Here is a 22,648-nt window from a genome sequence, read left to right on the forward strand (position 1 = left end):
TTAAGACTAATTCCTGTGTCATGTAATAATAACCACTACAGTGTACATAATGAATTCATGATGCAACAGTCCCATATAGTTTTATGAACTTTATGTTTCATGTGATATTGCTGTTGTGGATTAAAGCCAGAGAGAGCACTTTTCCCATCATCATTTTGTGTGCGTTTGAAAGGATATCTTTCCAATATGAAGAATATCGCCTCTTAGACAGTTGTCACGGGAACAATTGTTTAGGTGGCAACTTAAGATTTTGGATTTACCCTTACTTCATTCCTGGTGACATTGGTGATCAGGACAATTAATGAGAGTAAATATCCCTAACATGGACACAGACAGCAATAGAAACGTGTCAGTGCTTATATCCCTTCACCACTCTTTCCAAATCTAAAGAAAACGTTTGCATTTAATTATTACTTTACATTTTATTTTTATTTTTTAAACATCCAAGTAATGAGATGACAGCGAGATTTAGTTGTGCTGACTTCAGCTCCATGAAAGAAGATTTCACTTCTGTGAAGTGAACAACTAAAGTTTAGTGTACTTAGATCAGTTTGTCCTTTACATTGTTTAATTCACTAAGAGCAAATATCTTCCGCCATATGTCAAGTGAATTTGATTGGATAATGCTGCTAACTGTCCAATCTGTGTCATTGTCAATAGAAATGCCAGCAAAAGTTAGCTTTACCAAGGGTTGCAAAGAAGTATTTCAGAACCCTACTTTTGTCTGTTCTTACTACAAAAAAGTTAAAGAATAGACTAAACCGCTATTGCATTCCTCCTAAAGCAATGGTATTTTATTTCTTAAAGAATCTGAATATTTTTTTCATTTTTTGATGATATATCTAACATGGCATATTAGAGAAAAAGTGCATTATGAATTTGGATGGCATTATATAGAGCAGTGATGGAGAACCTCGGCACCCCAGATGTTTTGGAACTACATTTCCCATGATGCTCCACTACACTGCAGAGTGCATGAGCATCATGGGAAATGTAGTTCCAAAACATCTGGGGTGCCAAGGTTCACCATCACTGATATAGAGTATCACAATAATTACTAGATTGCTAAAATTATTTATTTTTCATTTAATTAATTTTTAGGGTGCTAATGCCCTTGTAACATACACTATCATCAGTGGGGCTGACGACAGTTTCCGCATTGATCCAGAGTCTGGAGATCTAATTGCCACCAGGCGCCTAGACAGAGAGCGTCGTTCCAAGTATTCCCTCCTGGTGAGGGCAGATGATGGCCTACAGTCTTCAGATATGAGAATAAATATTACTATAAGTGATGTCAATGATCACATACCTAAGTTCACCAGGGCTGTCTATTCATTTGATGTGACAGAAGACACCATGCCAGGTAAATTAAATGTATAAATATTAATGTACATATCTGTGGACTAATGAATCTTTAGTTTTTTAGCAGTGAGATGTCTGTTCTATCTTGTGAGTTTTGTCGTTTTTAAGTCAAAATAAAGGTAACATTAGGTGTAGATTGAGGATAAATGTTATGTAGTAGGGTCAGGTTAAATTTTAAGGTTTAAGATTTAAGGAGCCAATGTTTCATATTAGGAATTAGAGCAAGCATTGAGATTTGGATTGAGTAGAGGGTTGGGTGTTTTAGTTTAAGTTCAGGGAGAGGGGTCGTTTTTGGTTCTGTTTAACAGTTAGGGATAGGTTACAGTTTAGGGACACTTTGGAAAACATATTTTTGCTTGTTATCACATCAAAAGCCCTGCACTTGACAAATGTGCCCTATGTATGAGAAATGCGCCAATGCGGCTCCTGCACGTTTTCTTGGCAGTGACCCTTGTTTATTTTGCAACAAGATGTGTAACTGCCATCTGCATTTGGGTTGCCTTTAGGAATAATGGCACCGCAAGAGTAATGCGTGTTGTGCATTTTTTCATGGTTCCAAGAATGTGCATAAAAGCTTGCGTTTTTGTCCACGTTCCCAAAACGGGTGTAAATGGGGCTTAAAGGTGCTGGAAACATTCCTCACACACACTCTTCATTATATAGGCCTGTATACTGTGGAGTTATTTTTAGGGTCCAGTAGAAAAAGTGAGAAGTAATGTGTCTTATACTCATTTTTATTTATTCTTATTGTTTTTGCTTTTTATGTTGTATTCAAAAGGCTCCATCGTAGCTGCAATCCTGGCCACAGATGATGATTCTGGAATTAATGGAGAGATCACATACACTGTTACTGATGATGATGAAGATGGCATATTCTTCTTGAACCCGGTCACTGGAGTGTTTAATGTCACACGTGCACTAGATTACGAAATGCAGCAGTATTATATACTAACAGTGTGTGCTGCAGATGGAGGAGGTCAGTCCTCGTGTGTCAGAGTCTACTTCAATATTCTGGATATCAATGACAATCCTCCCGTCTTCAGTATGAGCTCCTACAGCACTTCTATAATGGAAAATTTGCCATATGGATCAACTATTCTGATATTCAATGTGACTGATGCAGATGAAGGTATGTTTTACTTGTGGTGATTTAATTTCAGTTTATCATGTTAAGGAATATATACTCTAACAAGATTTAGGCTGGCCATAGACAATTGGAATCTCCGCCGGTTCAGCAGGAACCAGCTGAGATTCAAACTGTGTATGGGCAGGCTGAATGTATTAAGATAATCGATCAGCTTGGGTACAACTAGCCTGATGGATTATACTTGCAATTTTTGCTAGTGACTGCTATAGCTGCTTACAATAATCACTGGCTTCCCCCGCCCGGAGAATACAATGTCTCGGCAGGAGGGATTCAGCTGTAAGCACTTTCTGTGTTGATGGGGGGAATCATGCAAATTTCTTTCTTTCTTTCTTGCAACCCGTGGTTTCCTTCAAAGAAATTCACACCTTGTATGGCTTGCCCTAGTGGTCATGGTGAAGATACAACAGAAGTGACCTTTGAGTCATATCCTTGAAATTTAGTTAGTTGGACTAATAGCCAATGTTTATTCAGTGAATAACTTACGTGACAATTCAGCTTTGTTTTTGTTGTGGACAATTTCTTTCTGCCTGCGGATATTTTTCAAAATGATTCGAAAATCAGGACTGAACTTGAAAGTTTCCATTGCATTATGGTAAGTGAGTTTTCTTTCTACGGCCAATCAACAGTATGCTATGACATACTGGGGAAAAAAGGAATGGTCACAAACAGTAGACAAACACATTTAAAGTGCATATATGGCCACAATCTTTTTTTATTTCTATTTTTTTTATTTTGGAGAGAGTTGAAAAAAGAGCCAGTGGATAGGATAGTAGAGAAATTTGAGAAGGATTAAAAATCCCATCAGTCAATTTTCTGTTGTGTCCCTTCATTTCCTGTCCTGCAACACAAAATGAACATATACAGAGCGAGGGAATTCCCTCTCTTAGATAGCTGTCACCAAGACTGGTGTCCCCATTGGAAAATTTACCCTCATCGCTTGTTCTGGTGACAACTGTAACATTTTGGAATTCCTATCATTTTCTGACTTGGTAATAATGATCATCAGGACAAATACAATCTGCTTGGAGGGGAATTTCCCTCTTAGATGTTGCCAAGATTGGTGTCCCCAATGGAAGATATACTGTACCCTCACGCTTGTTCTGGTGACAGCTGTTACATTTTGGATTTCCTATCACTTTTTGTGTTGGTAACAATGGTCACCTGGACAGTTAGAATCTACTTGGAGGGGACAATAAAAACCTGACAGGGATTCTAATCCTTCCCTTCCCTGTCAAAAAAAAAAAGTTTTAACAGAAGATACACTTTAAAGTAAATCTGTTATAAGAAACATAGACATTGTCATTGCTGACCTGAAGCAAGTATGCAGATAAGGAATTCTGACTTCTTAAATATTTGTCCTTGAGCGGGATCTCAGAGAATACTATAGTAATCAGTCAGCCTGTCAGTTAGCATTTTCACATAGAGCTTAACATTAGTTTTTCCTAGTCGAAAACATTTGTACTATATAAAACATGTTTCAGATTGGGCTCTTCTCCATAGCCAACAATACCTTTTTGATTGAATCGTTATCTGGTTGGTTGTTATAGTCAGTAGCAAAATCAAAGCTCTTTATGTAGCAGTGCTTAACCACATATATACAGTACCTTGCCCCTTGTTATTGCTCTGCCAGACCACTGTTAGGCCTAATGTACACTACAGCTGCTAAGCTGAAGTTTAGAAGCAGTTGGGCAATTGTTTTATCTCTAGCATTTATCCCCTTTTTAATGCATGCCAATATTCTGTTTGCTTTGTTAGCAACAGCTTGGCATTGCATGCCATTTCTGAGCCTATCATCTACTAGGACCCCCAGATCCTTCTCCATCCTCGATACCCCATTGATGTCTATATGCACATTTGCGCTTATAAGCGGTTTTAAAGCAGAAAACATCAGTTTACATAAATTTTCACATCTACCACACCTTCGGTTCTGTACAGTTTACATCAGTTTGCGGTTCAGTTAGGTTTACATCTATTTATCCATCCTATTTTTTTGTTGTTGTTGCAGAAACCAATCATAGATGGCAAAAGTATACAAAAAAAGTTTTTTACCTCAAAACTGACATAAATAAAATAGACAGAAACGGACGGAACGTTTACATTCGTTGAGATCCATCTGCAGGGAAAAGGATGCAGTCTTGCTCAATTTAAAACAACAGACCTGAACAGACATGTTTGTAGGAGGATGTAAATGGATGATAATCCGTTTATAACTGTAAGCCCATAGGAATGAATTTCTGTCCATTTGTCATCTGAAAACAGACAAATGAAATGCCCGTGTGAAAGCACCCTAAAAAGAGAACTAATGTAGCCACCACCAGCCATTTAAGAATCGGTTACCTGCATAGTAACCCACGTTTAAAACTTCAGTTTTGCCCCATTTACATCCTGCGTTTGCGTTTAGAAGCATTTGAAAAAGAATAATTTTTTTTTTAAATAGCCAAAAATGAAAAACGCCTGTAAATGAGTTACCACGTTTAGCCGCGTTTGGCATCTGAAACGTTGGCCTTCAAAGAAATGTCTATAAACGTAACATTGGATGCGTTCAGGGGCAGTTGAAAAAAGCAGCCTACTGCCTCTGAATGTCTGTTTACCAGCAGCAGTGTACATGAGGCATAATAGATTTTTGATTTTGGGTTTATTACCACAACAATCTACTAATTAGATGGAAACTAATTAAGATTGTTTATATCTACTTTTTTTTTGTTTTTTTCTGTAAAGATGAGATATGCATTTGCAGGAAATTGAAGCTGGCCTTAAACGCTGTTCAATAAAAAATTTCCAACATGTCCCTTTGACAGAATTTAATCAAACAATCGACATCTGTCAGGCAGGGAGGGCCTCACACTGATCGAAATTCTCTGGAGTTGTTTTTATGTCTTGTTCAATACTTCAATACAGTAGCGCTGTTCATAGTTTCTTTTTAATGATTCTAAATATTGTTAAACTACGACAATGGTAAAAATAATTAATTTCTGAATTCTGTAGTAATAGCCGCATTGTTTATATTGTTATCACAGTAGCTTCCTGCATATTGTGCTTCTACATTGAATGTTACACCCTTTTCATATATGGCAGAGCATGATTCATTTTTTTTGCAAGAATCTGCACAAAGGAGCTGTCTGCTGTTCAGGAAGTTTCCACGTATACCGATCATGAACATTTACAACAATGACACTACTTCAAATCCATTCAAAGAAAACCCCTACAGCAACTTAATGTACTAAGGCTTAACAAATCAGTGATCATGTTAAACACTACCAGAAATCAGCCTTTTTTAATCAGGCTGCAATATACTTGGATTTAAATGTGTCATGCAGTAATTGAAAGTGGTTCTAAAGGTTCAGGGTTTTTTTTTTTTTTTTTACCTTAAAGTGTTACTAAATCCACAACAGTAAAATCAGTGTGTATATGCAGTAAAGCATGCTTGTTATACTCACAGTGGAACCTAAGGGGTACATTGTGTAAATAAATCTGTTTGATCCTGTCTTCTCTGATCTCCTCCTGCTTCTAGAGTCCCCAATCCAGCCCCGAATAGTACAGAGAAATAAAGGGGGTTGGTGTCCAGTGGGTCTAAAAAGTAGGGTTTTCCCGCATCCCTATTAAATGGAAAATAAAGTTTAAAAGTGTTCCTCTTAAGTGGGACTTTTAGTGGGAAAAAGACTACTTGGGGTTGAGTGCGTATTGGATTTTATTTAATTTGAAGTGATCATATGAAAAGAAAAAAATAAATATAATATATATTTTCCATAGGGAATACAAGTACAGACAAGTAATACATAGGATGCAGTGTACATAACTCAAAAGCAATACAGTATGAGGCAATCACAATCATAAGAACCATAACACATGTGAACTACATGTATGGGGGAATAGTACAGAGGCTAGGGGACAAGCTGCACATCCTCAGTTTGGTGTATATTGCTAGAGAGTTTTTTTTTCTTGGGAGAGTGCGTGTGGTCAGCAGAGGGCCAATCAGCACTGTCCAGACAGAGGGTCAGGGGTCCTGTATCCTCATAGGACATTCATGGGAGAATAAAAACTCCTTCTACACGTTTTAACCAAACACTGATAGAAGTCACAAGAATGCTCTAACTCCTGATGAGAACAGCCATTTATCAGTTTATATTTACTAAAACTATTGCATTTCCATGTACTGTGGGAGACCAGATATAGTGAATGCAGGGTCCTGGCTTTAGTAACACTTCAATGTATTCCTTGCATTAAGTTAAAAAAGAATTCCCCCCAGTCCCCCTTATACTTACCTGAGCCTGATCACAATCCAACGATGTGCACGAGAGCAGTGTCTCTCCCAGCTCTCTCCTTCCTCATTGGCTCAGACAAAGCAGTGTCTAAAATACAATACATAAATTCATTGGCAAAGGTTACACATCTGCAAGCAGGTTGTGAAAGGCACCTCATCTGTTATATTTGATTTGATTGTGAATTACTATGTGGGAGGTATCTGAGGGAGGTCCATTTTATTGGCCTTGTCTTTTACGAACAAATGTTTTTATCTCCTTTGGTAACAATAAAATATATTCATTTTATTTGACCTTTCTTGTTTGCACCTTAAAGAGGAAGTAAACCCTGATGAGTTTACTTCCTCTTTCATTCCCTGCAAAGGTAAAGCATAATGGACTACTATGCATCGCATAGTAGTCCATTATGTGTCACTTACCTGACACAGGAGCCAGCGATGTCACCGCTGTCCCCTGTAGTTCCGAGCGTCCATCTTCTTGGTGGGTCTCCGTGGATCTCGCTGCTCCGGCGCTGTGATTCGATGGAGCAGCGATGACATCACTCCCGCGCATGCGCACGAAAGCCGACACTCGCGGCTTACCCAGTGCACATGCGCACCGCTGTCTACGGCGCATGCGCCGTAGACAGCGGTGGCTGTCTTCAGGTAAATATCTCCTAAACCGTATAGGTTTAGGAGATATTTCTTGGACCTACAGGTAAGCCTTAATCTAGGCCAGGGGTGCTCAACCTGTGGCTCTAGGCTTACCTGTAGGTCAAAGTGGTTTGTAAGGGTTTACAACCACTTTAAAGTCCACCTTGTTCCTTTTCTTCTTTTCAATTGTAGTATAGGATGTTGGTGCCCTTTGGCGGGCCTCTATTTCTTCATACATTTACTATGCAGGCAGGTTTTGTTTCCCCCTAAATGTGTTTATTATCTAGAGAAGTTACTTTTGTAATACTCTGTCAATGTTATGGTCAGTAACCCTTAGTCAAATTTGTCATGACATAGTGAGCATGTTTCTAGATTATGGTAATGTGAAATAATATTACAGTAATGTGTAGAAGTATAGCCTATATGTCAAGTCACTTGTATCCCTTTTTGTTTTACAGTGTACATATATGTGTTTAGTGCCAGTGAAACAAAAATAATTTACCTAGAAAGTTATGCTTCATTAGGTTGCATAGAAAATCTAATAGATGTTCTTTTCAATTACATCTCATGGTGACATAGAAGTGCCATAAGGCTATATGGAACACCCCTTGTATGACTATGGTGCACATGTGCAAGTCTATGTCTGCCATATAAAGGCACAGTACTGAGACACAGGAGTTGATTTACTAAAAGTAGAGAGTGCAGAATCTAGTGCAGCTCTGCATTGAAACCAATCAGCTGCCAGTTTTTTTTTTTTTGGCAAAGCTTAATTAAACAAGCTGAGGTTAGAAGATGATTGGCTACTGCACAGCTGCATCAGATTTTGTACTCTTCAGCTTTAGGACCAATTTACACTATAAGCAGTGACAGATGTTTTACAACTGTTTCCTATGTGTCCCATTCACACTTCAACGCAGCCCAGCTCTGTGCTGCAGCATGCTGCGATAAAATGCAGAAATGCTGCATTTTAACACACTGTGCAGGCCCAAATGACACTTCACTATCAGGTGGCACAGCACGCTGCCCACCATTGCAGCAGATGAAGTGTACATTTTGTAAAGCTGGTACAAAACAAAAAATTAAGGAGTCATGTGGTGAGCTGGATCGTGCACCACACTGCCCCCTAGCCAGCCGGCAGTGCAGAGTGGCTGGAGTGCGGCCCTGGGTCCTTAGTCATTACTCACAGAAGCAGTGCTGGACAAGAATGGCAAATTTAGGTGAGTATTAGGGCCTGTGCCAATGGTCTTTGGGCTTTTGTTGGTGGCACCAATTTGAGACTCTTCTGAGATTATTATGACTTCATTAACAGTTGCTCTTGACCTCTTTCTGACCTGCATTTGTCCTGCTTCAAATAGGTTTTGTAGGCTTGTATGGGGATGCAAAGCCAGCTTAAAGTGGTTGTAAACCCTTTACAACCGCTTTATACTACAGGCAAGCCTATAATTAGGCTTACTTGTAGATACCCTGGATATCTCCTAAACCTGCATTGTTTAGGAGATATCCCTGTATTTGCATGCAGCGACGTCATGGGCACATGCACACTTAAGCAAACTGAAGCAGTGGCATGTATGTGCCCTTGCTTTAGTTGTATTGTGCCCTTACCGGTGGCTCCCACGTGCATGCGCGGGAGTGCCGTCATCGCGGCTCAGGCCAATCACAGCGTCTGAGCTACGATACTCCCCAGGGAGATGTCGGCTGCTGGAGCGGTGAACAAGGACTGATGTGGGGGCTTCAATCTTAGGTAGGTAATTCATAATGAGCTAGTATGCTATGCAAACTAGCTCATTATGCCTTTGGGTTCCAGGTTTTCTTTTTTTCTAAAGGGTTTACAACCACTTTAAAGCAAAAAAAAAAGGCCATTGACACAGCACAGGCCCTAAAAGAGCTTTAGAAGGTGACACTTTGCACAGAGATGGGCTTAAAGTCACATAATATCTTCAAAAGTCACTGAAAACAGTTCAGGAGCTGAATATGTTGTACCTTTTGGAGTGGGTAATACTGGAGGGTCTGCTGTAGCTTACTAATAAATGTCACAGCTCAATCCACACAACACCTGAGTGTTTATTGCTACAAGAAGTTTAGTACCGTATGCACATTTTTACAAAAAGCAATGTTTAGGTGCATGTCCTTCCACGCTTGGTATCTTGGTATTTTACGCTTAGTAAAACATATACTTTATGTTTTAATAACTGACAATTTATGTTTGCACAGCACTTTAGTAGATAGTATCATTTTCTTGCATTAAGCCTGCTCCTGCAGTGTGGGAATTCTCTTGTCTGTGCTCTCTCCCACTCCTATTGCTCAAAATAATGATCAGTCAAACCCATTGCCTCTCGCTAAATACTTTTTAGACCGGCTTCCAGTTTTGTTGCTGTTCCTTTCATTACATTCCAGGGCTTATCTTCCATATCAGAGTTAATTCTGCCCCTACTGTTAAAAATATATTTAAAAAAATGAAACTGCTGATCCCATACTCGGAATCTAAGGAGCAGAGAACACTGAATATGAAAAAGATTACTCACGCTATAGTAGATTCCAAAATTCATTAAATGATTATGTTTTTCACATGACAGTAATTCAGATATTAGGCACTAATAAACTCAATTCATCTTATAGAATGGCTTTGTGTGGTTATTTTAAAGTATAACCAAAGGGATATTTTTATTTTTTGTTTGGATAGAAGGGAGAGGGATTATAACACTTGTCAGTTTTTATTGCTGTCTGTACCCCCATTAGGGAGATTCATCCTCTCTATTTATCCCGTTTACCATTATCATTGAAAGTGAAAGCAAAAGGAAAATGCCAAATTGTTGACTGTCCCAGAAACGTAATAGAGGGGAAATCTTCCAATGGGGTGACCTGGGGGTCCCCAAGAGATTCCCTTAATTTGCAGGGATTTCCTCTCAGTTCCTGTTTTGGCTATGGTACAAGAAGTGAAGGTAAATCTCCCCAATGGGACAAAGAGGGCAAACATAAACCTCACAGGGGTATAACCCCCCCCTTACTATATCCAAAATGAAAAGAAAGGGTTTTACCTATAACTCTACTTTGATTTTAGAACTAATCACACTGTGTAGCGTCATCATGTTTTGTGCTGCCAGAAAAATAAAAAATAAAATACATGCGAGATCTGTATAACAGATTTCTTAGAACAAAATATACTATATAAACAATGTATATATATATATATATATATATATATATATATATATATATATATATATATATATATATATATATATGAAAAGTTCAACTCTGAAAAGTTAAATAGTCATTCTTTGTTTTCCTCTGCAGTAAAGTTGTGCATTTTTTATCTGTCCATATGAAAAAGGTATTGAATCCACCTTTCACTTAAGCCTGGTACACACTAAGCCCCCGTACACACGGTCGGACATTCAGACGGAAAATGTCCAATCCAACCGTGTGTGGGCTCCATCTGACTTTTTCTGTCGGATTGTCCGACCAACAAAGTTTGAGAGCTGGATATAAAATTTTCCGACAACATGATCCGATCAGACTTTTTCCGATCATTTGTAGAGAATTCCGATCGGAAAAAGTGCCACGCATGCTCAGATCAAATTAGGAGACCAAAGCTATTGGCTACTAGCCTGAACATAGTCCCATTGTAACGAACAAACGTAATCACGTTCCGAATGATTTTCTGACAACTTTGTCCCACTGTGTGTATGCAACACCAGTTTCGGACAAAATCCGTCTGAAAAAATCCGACGGATTTTGTGGTCAGAATTTCCAAACATGTGTACGGGGGGCTAATAGTTGTTTTTCCTTCAACCCAAAAAGACTGACAGCTCCAGTCAGAGCCGCTGTACTAACGATCCAACAGTAGTACAGCGATCTCCCCCACTGAGCTGTTGTGTTCTCCTCCCCCGCCAGAACTATCTGGTCAGTGCCCTCAGCCATTGGCTGAGAGTGCTAATTTGGGAGCCAATTGGCTGCTGGTTTTCCAGCATGCTTGTCCGACAAAAGCCAGCCAAATGGCCGGCTTATGTTTAATTGGCTGACATACACACAGTTGGCCAGTTTTTATTGAACAAGCCAATGTCTCCTGACATTTGGCCCGTTGTATACTTGGCTTTAGACTTTAGTATTAGCTAATGTTTTGGTCTCCCTGCTCACTTCCTACTTCCTGGACCCCAGACAATAAAAAGTTTAGGATTATGAAATTGTTGGGTCCTAAGGCTGATGTTTACTGTTTCTCACTAGGTAAGGATGATAATCCATTAGAAGGAGCATTCCTGTTCAGTGGATGATGAAAGGGTTCTTTCTCTGGCCCAGACCTTATGATAAAGAGTGTAGAATGCCTATAAAATGCCTGAAAGACATTACATAGGGCCATATTAAATATAGCCTGGTCATCATTTAATTTTTGTATATTTTGTCTGTCTTCTTCATGAATAATACACCCTGTTTTCCCTGAAAATAAGACCTAGCGTGATTGTCGTGATGGCTGCAATATGAGCCCTACCCCCCAAATAAGCCCTACCCTGTTTCCCCAAAAATAAACCCTACCCTGGAAAGAAGACCTACAAGGACTTTAACTAAGGCTTATTTTGGGGGTAGGGCTTATATTGCAGCCATCATCGACGACCACGCTAGGTCTTATTTTCGGGGGAAAAGGGTAGCATATATTCATCCAGACCAAGTTTCTTATATTCAGAAGAATTTAGATGAAATGGAGTAAATGTTTTGACTTTAAGGCTGGGTTCACACCTATGCGAATTGGATGCAGACTTCACCGCATCCAGTTCCCATGACAGGAGATTGTGACTGGCTCCCTATGGAGCTGGCTCACATATCTCCGTTGCGGCTGCAGGTGGCTTGCACAGGAACGCTGTGCATCTTTCACTCTGTTTCTCTGAATTCAGGAAAAAATTAGTCCCTGAAACAAAGAACAGGGACGCATCGGACCCCTGCGGATAGCCGCATCTGTCGAAGGTGTGAACCCAGCCTGAATCTATAAATATAAATTTATTCAAATTTGTCACTAACTTGGACATGGGATAAACAAAAATCCTTAAAAATTGTTTATTCCTTCCTACCTCTCAAACTTCTCTATTCATATACCACCTTCTTTCTTAATTAGGGACGCTCAGGTGGTGATAGGGGGTGGGACTAAGCCCATCTTTTACAGGAAAAGTCTTGATTTGCATGTAAATTAAAGTGAATCAAAATAAATTGCAGCATACAATAAGATCCATATAGTAGTTGCATTTGTTTTCTTTTTTGAGTTTTTTTTTCGCATTATTTCCCGTGTCCCATTACTTTCAGCCAGTGACACACTTCTTGCCTTAGGGTGTCTCCACTCTGGAAGGAAGAGCAATGGAGACATTTTTGGACAGCAATATTGTCACCCTGTGGAGAGAGTAGTGTTAAATGAACTATCAGGTTTAAATGGACTTGACTAGGCTTTTCACACATGCGGACCGTTCATTTCATCAGTACAGTCAGGTTTTTTTCAAAGAAAAAACAAATTAAGTTTACATGAGTTTCTCATCAGCTGCTCATTAGTTGCACATCCGTTTCTTATCCGCTGCTCATGAGTTTCTCATCAGTTTTTTTACATCCACTACCAATGCAAAAACAGATACAAAATCATTTGTCCATTTACATCCGTTTTTCAACCATTTTGTTTTATTAACGGAACAAAAATAGCAATTTGATCCATTTAACCACTTTCAGACCGGACCAATTTGCTGGTCAAAGACCAGACCACTTTTTGCGATTCGGCACTGCGTCACTTTAACTGACAATTGCGTGGTCGTGCGACGTGGCTCCCAAACAAAATTGACGTCCTTTTTTTCCCACAAATAGAGCTTTCTTTTGGTGGTATTTGATCACCCCTGCGGTTTTTATTTTTTGCGCTATAAACAAAAATAGAGCGACAATTTTGAAAAAAACGCATTATTTTTTACTTTTTGTTATAATAAATATCCCCCAAAAATATATAAAAAAACTTTTTTTTCCCTCAATTTAGGCCGATACGTATTCTTCTACATATTTTTGGTAAAAAAAATCGCAATAAGCGATTATTGATTGGTTTGCGCAAAAGTTATAGCGTTTACAAAATAGGGATAGTTTTATAGCATTTTTATTAATAATTTTTTATTATTTTTTTTTTTACTAGTAATGGCGGTGATCTGCGATTTTTATTGTGACTGCGACATTGTCGGGGACCCATCGGACATTTTTGACACATTTTTGGGACCATTGTCATTTATACAGTAATCACTGCTATATAAATGCAGTGATTCCTGTGTAAATGACACTGGCAGTGAAAGGGTTAACCTGTGGGTGGCAGTGTAGGGGTTAAGTGTTCCTAGGGGTGTGTTACTAACTGTGGGGGGGTTGGGCTTTCATTTAGTGTACACTGATCTCTGCTCCAATCACATGGAGCAGAGATCAGCGTCACTAGTTGCTAGGCAGAATGAGAAAATGTTGTTTATACAGCATTTCCTCCATTCCGCCGCTCCGTGAGACGATCGCGGGGATGCCCGCGGCGATCGAGTCCGTGGGTCCCGCGACCGGACTCACGGAGGTCCCGACCAGCGCGGGAGCGTGCCGCCGGCGGCGCGCTCCCGATGGCACGGCGGCAACGAATATTGGACGTACATGTACGCCAATATGCCTGCCCGTGCCATGCTGTCGACATACATCGTCGTGCGCTGGTCGGGAAGTGGTTAAAAAAACAAATGTTGACAGATACGGATGCAAACTGATGTAAATGGATGCTCATCCGTTTACATCCGATTTTCCATAGGTCCCTTTTACACTGGCTTTCCAGTCAGATCCACCAGTCAGTTTTTCAGGCATACCGGATCAGACACTCCATTCACTCCTATAGGACCGCTGACACCCGCTGCTATCCAATCCTGTCCACCAAATCCAGACGGATGGTGACCCTATTTTCCATTCGTCTGGCGGATTGGATCATATGAAAATGGACAGTCGGTCCTTTCTCATTCAATCCACCCATAGAGGACAGCGGGGCTGAACTCCAGCTAACACTTTTCAAACAGTTTCAGTAACTTTTTTGGAATAAAAGTTTTATATAACCGCTCCTTCTGCTGGGCAGTTTGGTCTGTTATAGGAAGTTGAAAAATAAGAGTTTCTGGATCATCAGGTGAAAAGAAAAAACAAACTAAAAAAGAAAACTAATGTAGCCAGTCACCTAAAAAAACTTGTGGTTTGCCTTTAACGTAACCTCAAAAATTTAATTGTTTTGCTCAGGTTACCTTTGAATGTATGTTTGTTTATTTTGACCAATGTCATTAATGTTAGTGCCCTTTTTTCAGGGCTTACAAATAGGTATATTTGGGACTTATCTAATGCTCAGAAAATGGGAAATGTAGTTCCAAAAAACAATCGCTCACTGTTTGAGCTCGAAAACCTTGAAATGGGCGTAAATTAGTACATTGCAGTTTAATTATCCTAAGCAGTTCTTAATATCTGTTCAGCAAATGGGTCGATCTTTGTTAGTACAATATTACAAATAATACCAATATGAAAGGAACCAGTCTTCCTGAACAATTAACCTAATTAATTCCCTATCCATAGCCGCTAGCGTTGTAAATTGTAAATCTCCTTTAAGTAATCCTGCCTTTGGTGACTTACTTCAAAAGTGATTATGTTTATTAACTGAATCTCTCTGTCTACTGCATCACCAGTTTTCTGAAAGATCTTATTATTTCAGCAATTCCTGTCATGACATAAGCTACTAAGTCTAGAATTCTGACTCCTTTCTTTCCCTGTGAGTTAGATTAGTGGTTTCTGTTCATATAACAGCATGGTTTGGATTATGGTCCCTTAGATGCTCTAGACGCTTTTGTATAGATATGGCCCAAATACTATTGTCTTGTTTTTCAATTAATATTTATCTTTTTTTTCTTATAAATGTATCTACAACATGGATACTCACTCCTTAGTAGAAACCTTAGTAGAAACCCGCCAAACATCCTTTGCAATTTATTATTATTTATTTTTTATTAAGTCAATGCTGATCAATAAAATAAAATAAAATTTATACACTTATTAAAATCCTTTTAATGTAGTTCCCAATTTCACAAACACTATTGTATACATGTAATGTTATTATTTAAACCAGAGTGAAGATAATTCAGTATATTAAACCATGATCTTGAGTCTTTGAAAAAAATAATATGATCAAAGGGCATATAAATCAGCATGTTTATCCTATATACTCAATCTGGAAGGCAGCAGGTTACCCAGTGGTTTTCAATAGATATTTTATGTTATACTACGTTTTATTTATCCTCCAGTCCAGGAACCATATAGTTACTCCAGAGAGAAAAATATACATATATATGTCTGTGTGTGTGTTTTGCAGTTTGGTGGCAATCATTTTGTTTCATTATTAATCAAATCTCCCAATTTATTTTCAGGGTTGAATTCAAAACTGTCCTACAGCATATCTTCTGGAGATAGTATGGGCCAATTTCAGATTAACAAAGATGGAGCCTTAAAACTAAAAAAGTCATTAGACAGAGAAAGCCAGTCATTCTATAATCTTATGGTTCAAGTACATGATATGGCACCTCCACCAGCATCTAGATACACAAGTTCAGCGGAAGTATCAATCATTTTATTAGATGTCAATGACAACCCACCAAGTTTCATCTCTCCAAAATTGACTTATATCCAAGAAAACACTCCTACTGACACTATTGTGTTCCGGGCACAAGCCACAGATCCCGACAGTGGTCCTAACTGTTATATTCAGTATTCAATACTTAGCTCACTGGGTAACAAATTTACCATTGGAAATATTGATGGGGAGGTGCATCTGACAGGAGAGCTGGATCGTGAAGATGTTTCCAATTATACCCTAACAATCATTGCTACTGATAAAGGGGAACCACCACTTTCTTCATCTGTGGATGTCACAGTTATGGTGCTTGATGTCAATGACAACAACCCTCGCTTCTCACAAAGCATTTTTAAAGTGGAAATAAGTGAAAATACCCTAACTGGAACAGATCTTATCCAGGTAGTGGCATCAGATGCAGACGAAGGATTAAATGGAATGGTCCGTTACAGCATCATAGAAGGAAATCCAAACAATGAATTTAGGATTGATTCAGTTACTGGAGTAATATCAATAGCCAAACCTTTGGACCGTGAAAAGAGGTCTTCATACACATTGGTTGTCCAGTCATCAGATCGTGGTAGCAATTCACGGACAGACACAGCAACAGTTAGCATTATTCTAACTGACGTTAATGATGTGGTTCCTAAATTTGAATTATCACCCTATTCAGTTAATGTACCTGAAAATCTGGAGACCTTGCCAAAAGTTATTCTTCAGGTAAGTGGCATCTTAACTACTGCGTTAAGGAACGTACTCAGAACCCTGCTATGGAATTTATACTATGTCTCTGCACTGGGATTTTTCACATTCATTTATAAATATTCATTATTTTTTATTTTGAGACCTTCTGATTTTCATATCATAATTAATTCTACACATAAGTAGAACTAGTTTTTAAATCTAGTGTGATATTTGCCAGGTTAAATATAGTATGCATGTTCAATTTTCAATTTTTTTTTTTTTTTGCAGTTTTAATGTAATATCCACATTTTTCATACCATATTAATCAGCACTGGTGATGAAATTATTAAGAACCAATTACTTGCCTAAAAACTAAACAGAAAATCAAGATATGAATGAACTTGGCAAATAAGTATTCCATATCTATACTTTTTTAGGTTGTGGCTAGAGATGATGATCAAGGTCTTAACAGCAAATTGACATATGCAATAGCTTCTGGCAATGAAGAATGGGCATTCAGGTTATCATCAAATGGGCAGCTTAGCATAGTAAAAAGTCTGGACCGGGAGGTGAAAGAGCAGTATATCTTACTAATCACAGCAGTGGATTCAGGTATGTTTTCTCATGTATTTTTATATTGTACCAAATAGTTTATTGCTAATTAGATTTTAGTTGTGTTTTAAATGGAGTAGACTTTTGTGATGCTCTTTACTTCCAGTCTGTAGAACATATATTCCGTTTAACTTCTTAAATGCTCTTGCGCCATGACCGATGGATAATTCTGCCATTGGTGACATATAATTAAAATAGGCAGCTAATTAAATAATGAAGTAGTCTATTAGTGATCATGTCGCTGGTGGATTGTCATCAGTGGCAGTATTGCTCATTACACATCACCTTTAGGGGTTTATTTACTAAGGGCAAAAAGAGTTCCAGAGCACACCTTCCATTTGTCTTTAGTAAATCAACACCTCTGTCTTTCAGTCTGCTACAGCTGTGGTGGCTCCAGCATCTTTAACCTACAAATAATTCTATACCTTAACTATATATTATTAGAGTCTTTGAGGTTCTGTAAGGTGCATCAAAGTTTCATATTAAACATTCACAGTAAAAAGTGGAACTCAAGCTAAACACGCAACTCAAGCACATAATCATTGTTTATTTTCCAAAGTCCGGTGTTGTTGAGCCAACTCCTTGCCTCCAACATGCTCAGTTGGCTAGGGACAAACATATGCCAAACTGGTGAGGTCTTTCCTTTGTTTTTCCTTCCTTTAAGTGCACCTAACTATCTCCATTTTTGGATTCTAGTACCTGAGATACCTTATTATGAAACACTCCACAATTCACATTGGTTCACAGTGCCGTCACTCCCGCCTTTACTCTGGTTTCTGGTGTGATGGGGATTATGGAAAATGAACATTAGATTTTGTTTTATTATTTAAGAATACATTGTGATACTGGACTTGCAATCTCTTTAGGGCCCCTTTCACACGGGATGGATCAGTAATGATCCGCCCCGTGATGATCCGCTCGCTCAGCGGGGATCGCTTCGTTGTCCCCGCTGAGCCGGCGGCGGACAGGGTGGCCTCCGTACACTGTGCAGGGACCGCCCTGTCAGCTCTCCGCTCTCCTCTATGGGGATCGGACGAGCACGGGCCGTCTGTCCGTGTTCATCCGATCCGCTCTGCAGACGGATAGAAAAATAGGATTTTCCTCCGTCTGCAGAATCGAACAATAGCGGAGGCGGACGATAGCGGGTGTCTGCAGATGTTCATCCGCAGACACCGGCTATCCCATAGGGATGCATGTATGTCCGTATTTCATCCGCAAACGGATGGATGAAATACGGACATACTGTCCGCATGTGTGAAAGGGGCCTTAGGGATTTCTGATCCCAGGTTTATTTTGAGGTGTCCAAACAAGATAGCTTCACATCAGCTGAAAAAACAAAACGATGCTGCTCAGTTCAGCAAATATCATGATATATATTCAGTAGACTATTGTTTGCCCTCAAATTTCAGACTCATGGATGAATCCTCCAAGTGCTTCTCCACAGCAAACAGAAAAATCACTGTCTTTCATTTCATCATGCATTGGGTTTTCCAACTGACAGCACAGCATCCTCTTGTGAGAGCTTTGCAGCCCCTTTAAAGGGCAGGCATTCTGAAAGGTGGATGTGTGGATTGGGGAGACCAGGCTACATACCCACCAAAACACTTCTTCAACCTGAACTCCATAACAGATCAATCCTACAATCAGCCTCTTAAAGAGAGACTGACCTATTTCCTCACCAGGCTTCCCTGGAGTATACAGCTGCCCTAATACGTATACTGGGAGCATAATATCTCCCATCCACTATTTTGTGTGCCATTTTAGCATCATTTACAGATTTTTTATTGAATACATAGCTGAACTACACTATTTTACCAAGTATTGGGACACCTGCTGTTATAACTGCAAAGGGTGGGCCGACTCTATATTAAACCCCTATGGACTAAGACTCGGATGCCATTAAAGTTCATGTGCGTGTAAAGGCGGGTGACCCAATACTTTTGGTAATATAGAATATGTCCCTGTTTTCATTATTTTATAACCTTATACTTCACAATATAATACAGTTTTTATAATATTTTATGTCATATATACCTTTTTAACATGTTATTGCATTGAAATTTACGGCCTCACCACTTTCCATTTGTGTTAGCTTGTTGATAGATAGATAGATAGATAGATAGATAGATAGATAGATAGATAGATAGATAGATATATAGATAGATAGATAGATAGATAGATAGATAGATAGATAGATAGATAGATAGATAGATAGATAGATAGCATGATAAGGTAGACTTCAGTTTCTCTATACATTGCTTCTTCTCCTACATCTCTCCACATCCCCATTGCTTTAAGAAACAGCAACTACTTAACTGGTGGATCAACACAGTCTGCCAGAAAAATTAAAGACTGTCCTGGGCTCTTTTAACAGAAGTCCTGGCACATTTTTCAAAACATCATGGAGGCACCCTGTAATAATAATTTGCAAAAATAAAGATTGTATACAAATAGTTAAAAAAAAGATATACAAAATCAGTTTAGAAACTCATAAGCTTTCAAAACATTAATGTAAATTTGACCAACACTGTTATAGTTTTCCTTTAAATTGGAGTTTTGTTTTATTCAGATGAAAGACTTATATTAAGAACATATGTCTACTTTTTAATAACAAATCTGTTCAGATATTATCATCCATAGTGCTGAAATGTTGAGCTGTATGTCAGTGTTCCTCATGTTCCAATGAGTGATGTCACTACTATAGGATTATTTAATGGCTCATCTATTTATTGTTGACTCACAGTTGCTGATGATGATGTTTGTATGTGTCTAATGAGAATGCTGAAAATATTTTATACATTAAAAAAAAAAACAGTTCATGAAAAATAATATGCATATATAATTCCAGTGCCAGATAATGTATCATACAATTCCGTTTATATTTGCGTGTGTCGCAATGTAAAACAAATCTGCCTCGTCTGTCTCCCGAGGCATATTATTGCTAGCTGTCCTTAATCCACCTCATATGTAAGTGGTAAATGCTGCGCTTGAAAGCACATACAACTGAGGATTCTTGCTTGGGCTACTAATGTTGTTTTGTATTAACATAATCAATTCATGATTACTGCTTTTCATTTTTGTTTTGGAACTTTATAATCGTTGTAAATATCAGGCTTTCATTTTTTTTGGTTGGCTTTGATATTATTGAAATATTAGAAACATCTAAATCTGATTTCAAGATCTGAGCTTTCAGTCTTTGGAACATGCATATGGATACTTAAGACGTAACTCCAGCTATAACCCATCCACCCTCCATCCCCAAAATATTACTATGTTAGTTGCTAAAAATTCCTAAGCTAAAAGTCCAACATAATACATACAACATATAAAATACAATTGCACTGCACAAATACCAAAAAGGCTCCCAACAAAAAAAGGAATAGTATACAAATTCCTCTAGAATCAGAAATAAATATTTGCAGCATATATAAGCATATAAGTAAATCACATTATAGAAAACACATGAGCAATCAAAAAAGCCTAATAGTTAATTCTTAGAGTTAAAGGGGTTGTAAAGGTTTGTGTCTTTTTTCCCCCCATGCATAAGGTTAAAAAACACCTGTCAGTAACCCAGTCCCCCCTGTTTTACTTACATGAACCCTCAAACTTGTCCCATGGGGAAGCGCCGCCATCTCTCTGCTAGGGGGTTCTTGGCTGTTGATTGGATATATTGATAGCAGCGCAGCCATTGGCTCCCATTGCTTTCAATCAAATCCAATGATGCAACTGCTGGGGGGTGGGGCCAAGTCCTGCATTCGGCGTCCATGGACGCCGAATGCTGGACTCTGGAGCGCCCCCGCAAGATAACCCCCTGGGAAAGCGCTTCTCCCAGGGGGTTATCTGATGTAGGGAGGAGCCAAGAGAGCCACTGAGGAACCCTAGAAGAGCATGTTAGGGGCCACTTTGTGCAAAACGAGCTGCACACTGTCTACCACCCAATACTCAGGGTATGCAGTCACCAGATTCTAGGGCCTCCCCTTCAGAGGTTAATACACACTTGTTTTTCACACCAGGCAAACAGAGAATTCCTCCTCTATCCAGCCATGGATCATCCACAGTGCTTAGGAATGGTATCCACGTGCTTTCAAATCTACAATGGGAAAATAAAAAGCTCCAAATAGTGTGATGCCATAGTAAACGTTATTAAAATGAAAGTACCAAATAAAAATAAGCTGGCTATAAAATTCACAGTAGACACTGCCAGTTCTCCCCCCAGCAGCGTGTGGCACCAGTCCACTAGCTCCACCCCCATGTCTTCAGGGGTTGCTGAAGATGTCCCTTAGGATTAAACGCATTGAGACAAGCTAGTGGACTGACATCACATGCTGCTAGCGAAATATCTGGCAATCTACTGTAAAGTTTATAGCTGGCTTATTGGTATTTTATTTGGTGCTTTGATTTTATTAATGTCTACTATGGTATCACATTATTTGGAGCTTTTTATTTCCCCTCTGTAAATCAAGTGGATACTGTTCTTAAGCACTGTGGATGATCCAAGGCTGGAGAGAGAAGGAATTTTCTGTTTCCCTATTGTGAAAAACAAGCATGTATTGACCTTTGAGAGGGAGTTCCTACAATCTGGTTGGTACTTACTTGCGGTGTATGGGGGCAGTCAGTGTGCACCACACAGGTAAGGATTTCTGTGCATGGACTTCACTATATAGATCCTCTTCTACATGTAAAGACTAACTCTAGGATTTAACTATTGGACTAATTGGATCACTCTTATTTTGTTGTTTTTGTTTTGTAACTTGATTTACTTATTTGCATATATATGTCCCAGTTTTGTTTTTATTCTAAAAGTCAAAAATAAACAGACACTGACCTGTCCCACAGTCCAGCGGTGTGGCCAAATGGAGCCTTGCTCCTCTCCCCCTTCTCTCCGTGGCACCGTCATAGCAACTGTGGGCACTGCGCATGCATGAGTCATGTTGTGCTCTGCTAGTGGCCATGGAATCTTCTGGGACCTGTGAAGTGTCACAAAAGATTGCAGAGAGGGAGGGGCCACCTAGGAAAGAGGAGGAATCGCCTAGGTTGCCAGAAGACAGAACTAGGAAGTGGGACAGGAATTCCCTCTCAAAAGAAGGTACCCACTCCCTCGCCAAAAAATTACATGCCAAATGTGGCATGTAAGGGGGTGAGGAGTGCTTAAAGCAGAAGTTCCACTTTTGGGTGGAACTCCGCTTCAATCCATGGTGATGTGATGCTTCAGGTTCCAAGTAGTCTTATGTTCTTCCCTGCAAAAAAAAAAGGTTCTTTCTTCGTGTATCTATGTCAGTCCCTGGGTGATGTGGAACTATCTCGGCAGACAGTTGGTAGTGCTCAATGG

At 39.1% G+C, this 22,648-nt stretch overlaps 1 protein-coding gene across 1 annotated transcript in view; it reads left to right on the forward strand.

The window, feature by feature from the left end:
* Positions 1–22,648, forward strand: part of FAT4 (FAT atypical cadherin 4) — a 330,870-nt gene that overhangs the window by 226,772 nt on the left and 81,450 nt on the right. Inside the window, exons 3-6 of the mRNA XM_077476878.1 lie at positions 1,102–1,363; positions 2,141–2,491; positions 15,821–16,743; positions 17,145–17,319. Of these exons, the coding sequence (XP_077333004.1) occupies positions 1,102–1,363; positions 2,141–2,491; positions 15,821–16,743; positions 17,145–17,319 (1,711 nt within the window). The remainder of the gene's footprint in view (positions 1–1,101; positions 1,364–2,140; positions 2,492–15,820; positions 16,744–17,144; positions 17,320–22,648) is intronic.

This window comes from Lithobates pipiens, unplaced genomic scaffold (assembly GCF_037356315.1).
Source record: "Lithobates pipiens isolate NorthernLeopardFrog02 unplaced genomic scaffold, aLitPip1_a1.2 Scaffold_13, whole genome shotgun sequence".
NCBI classification, from domain to species: Eukaryota; Metazoa; Chordata; class Amphibia; order Anura; family Ranidae; genus Lithobates; species Lithobates pipiens.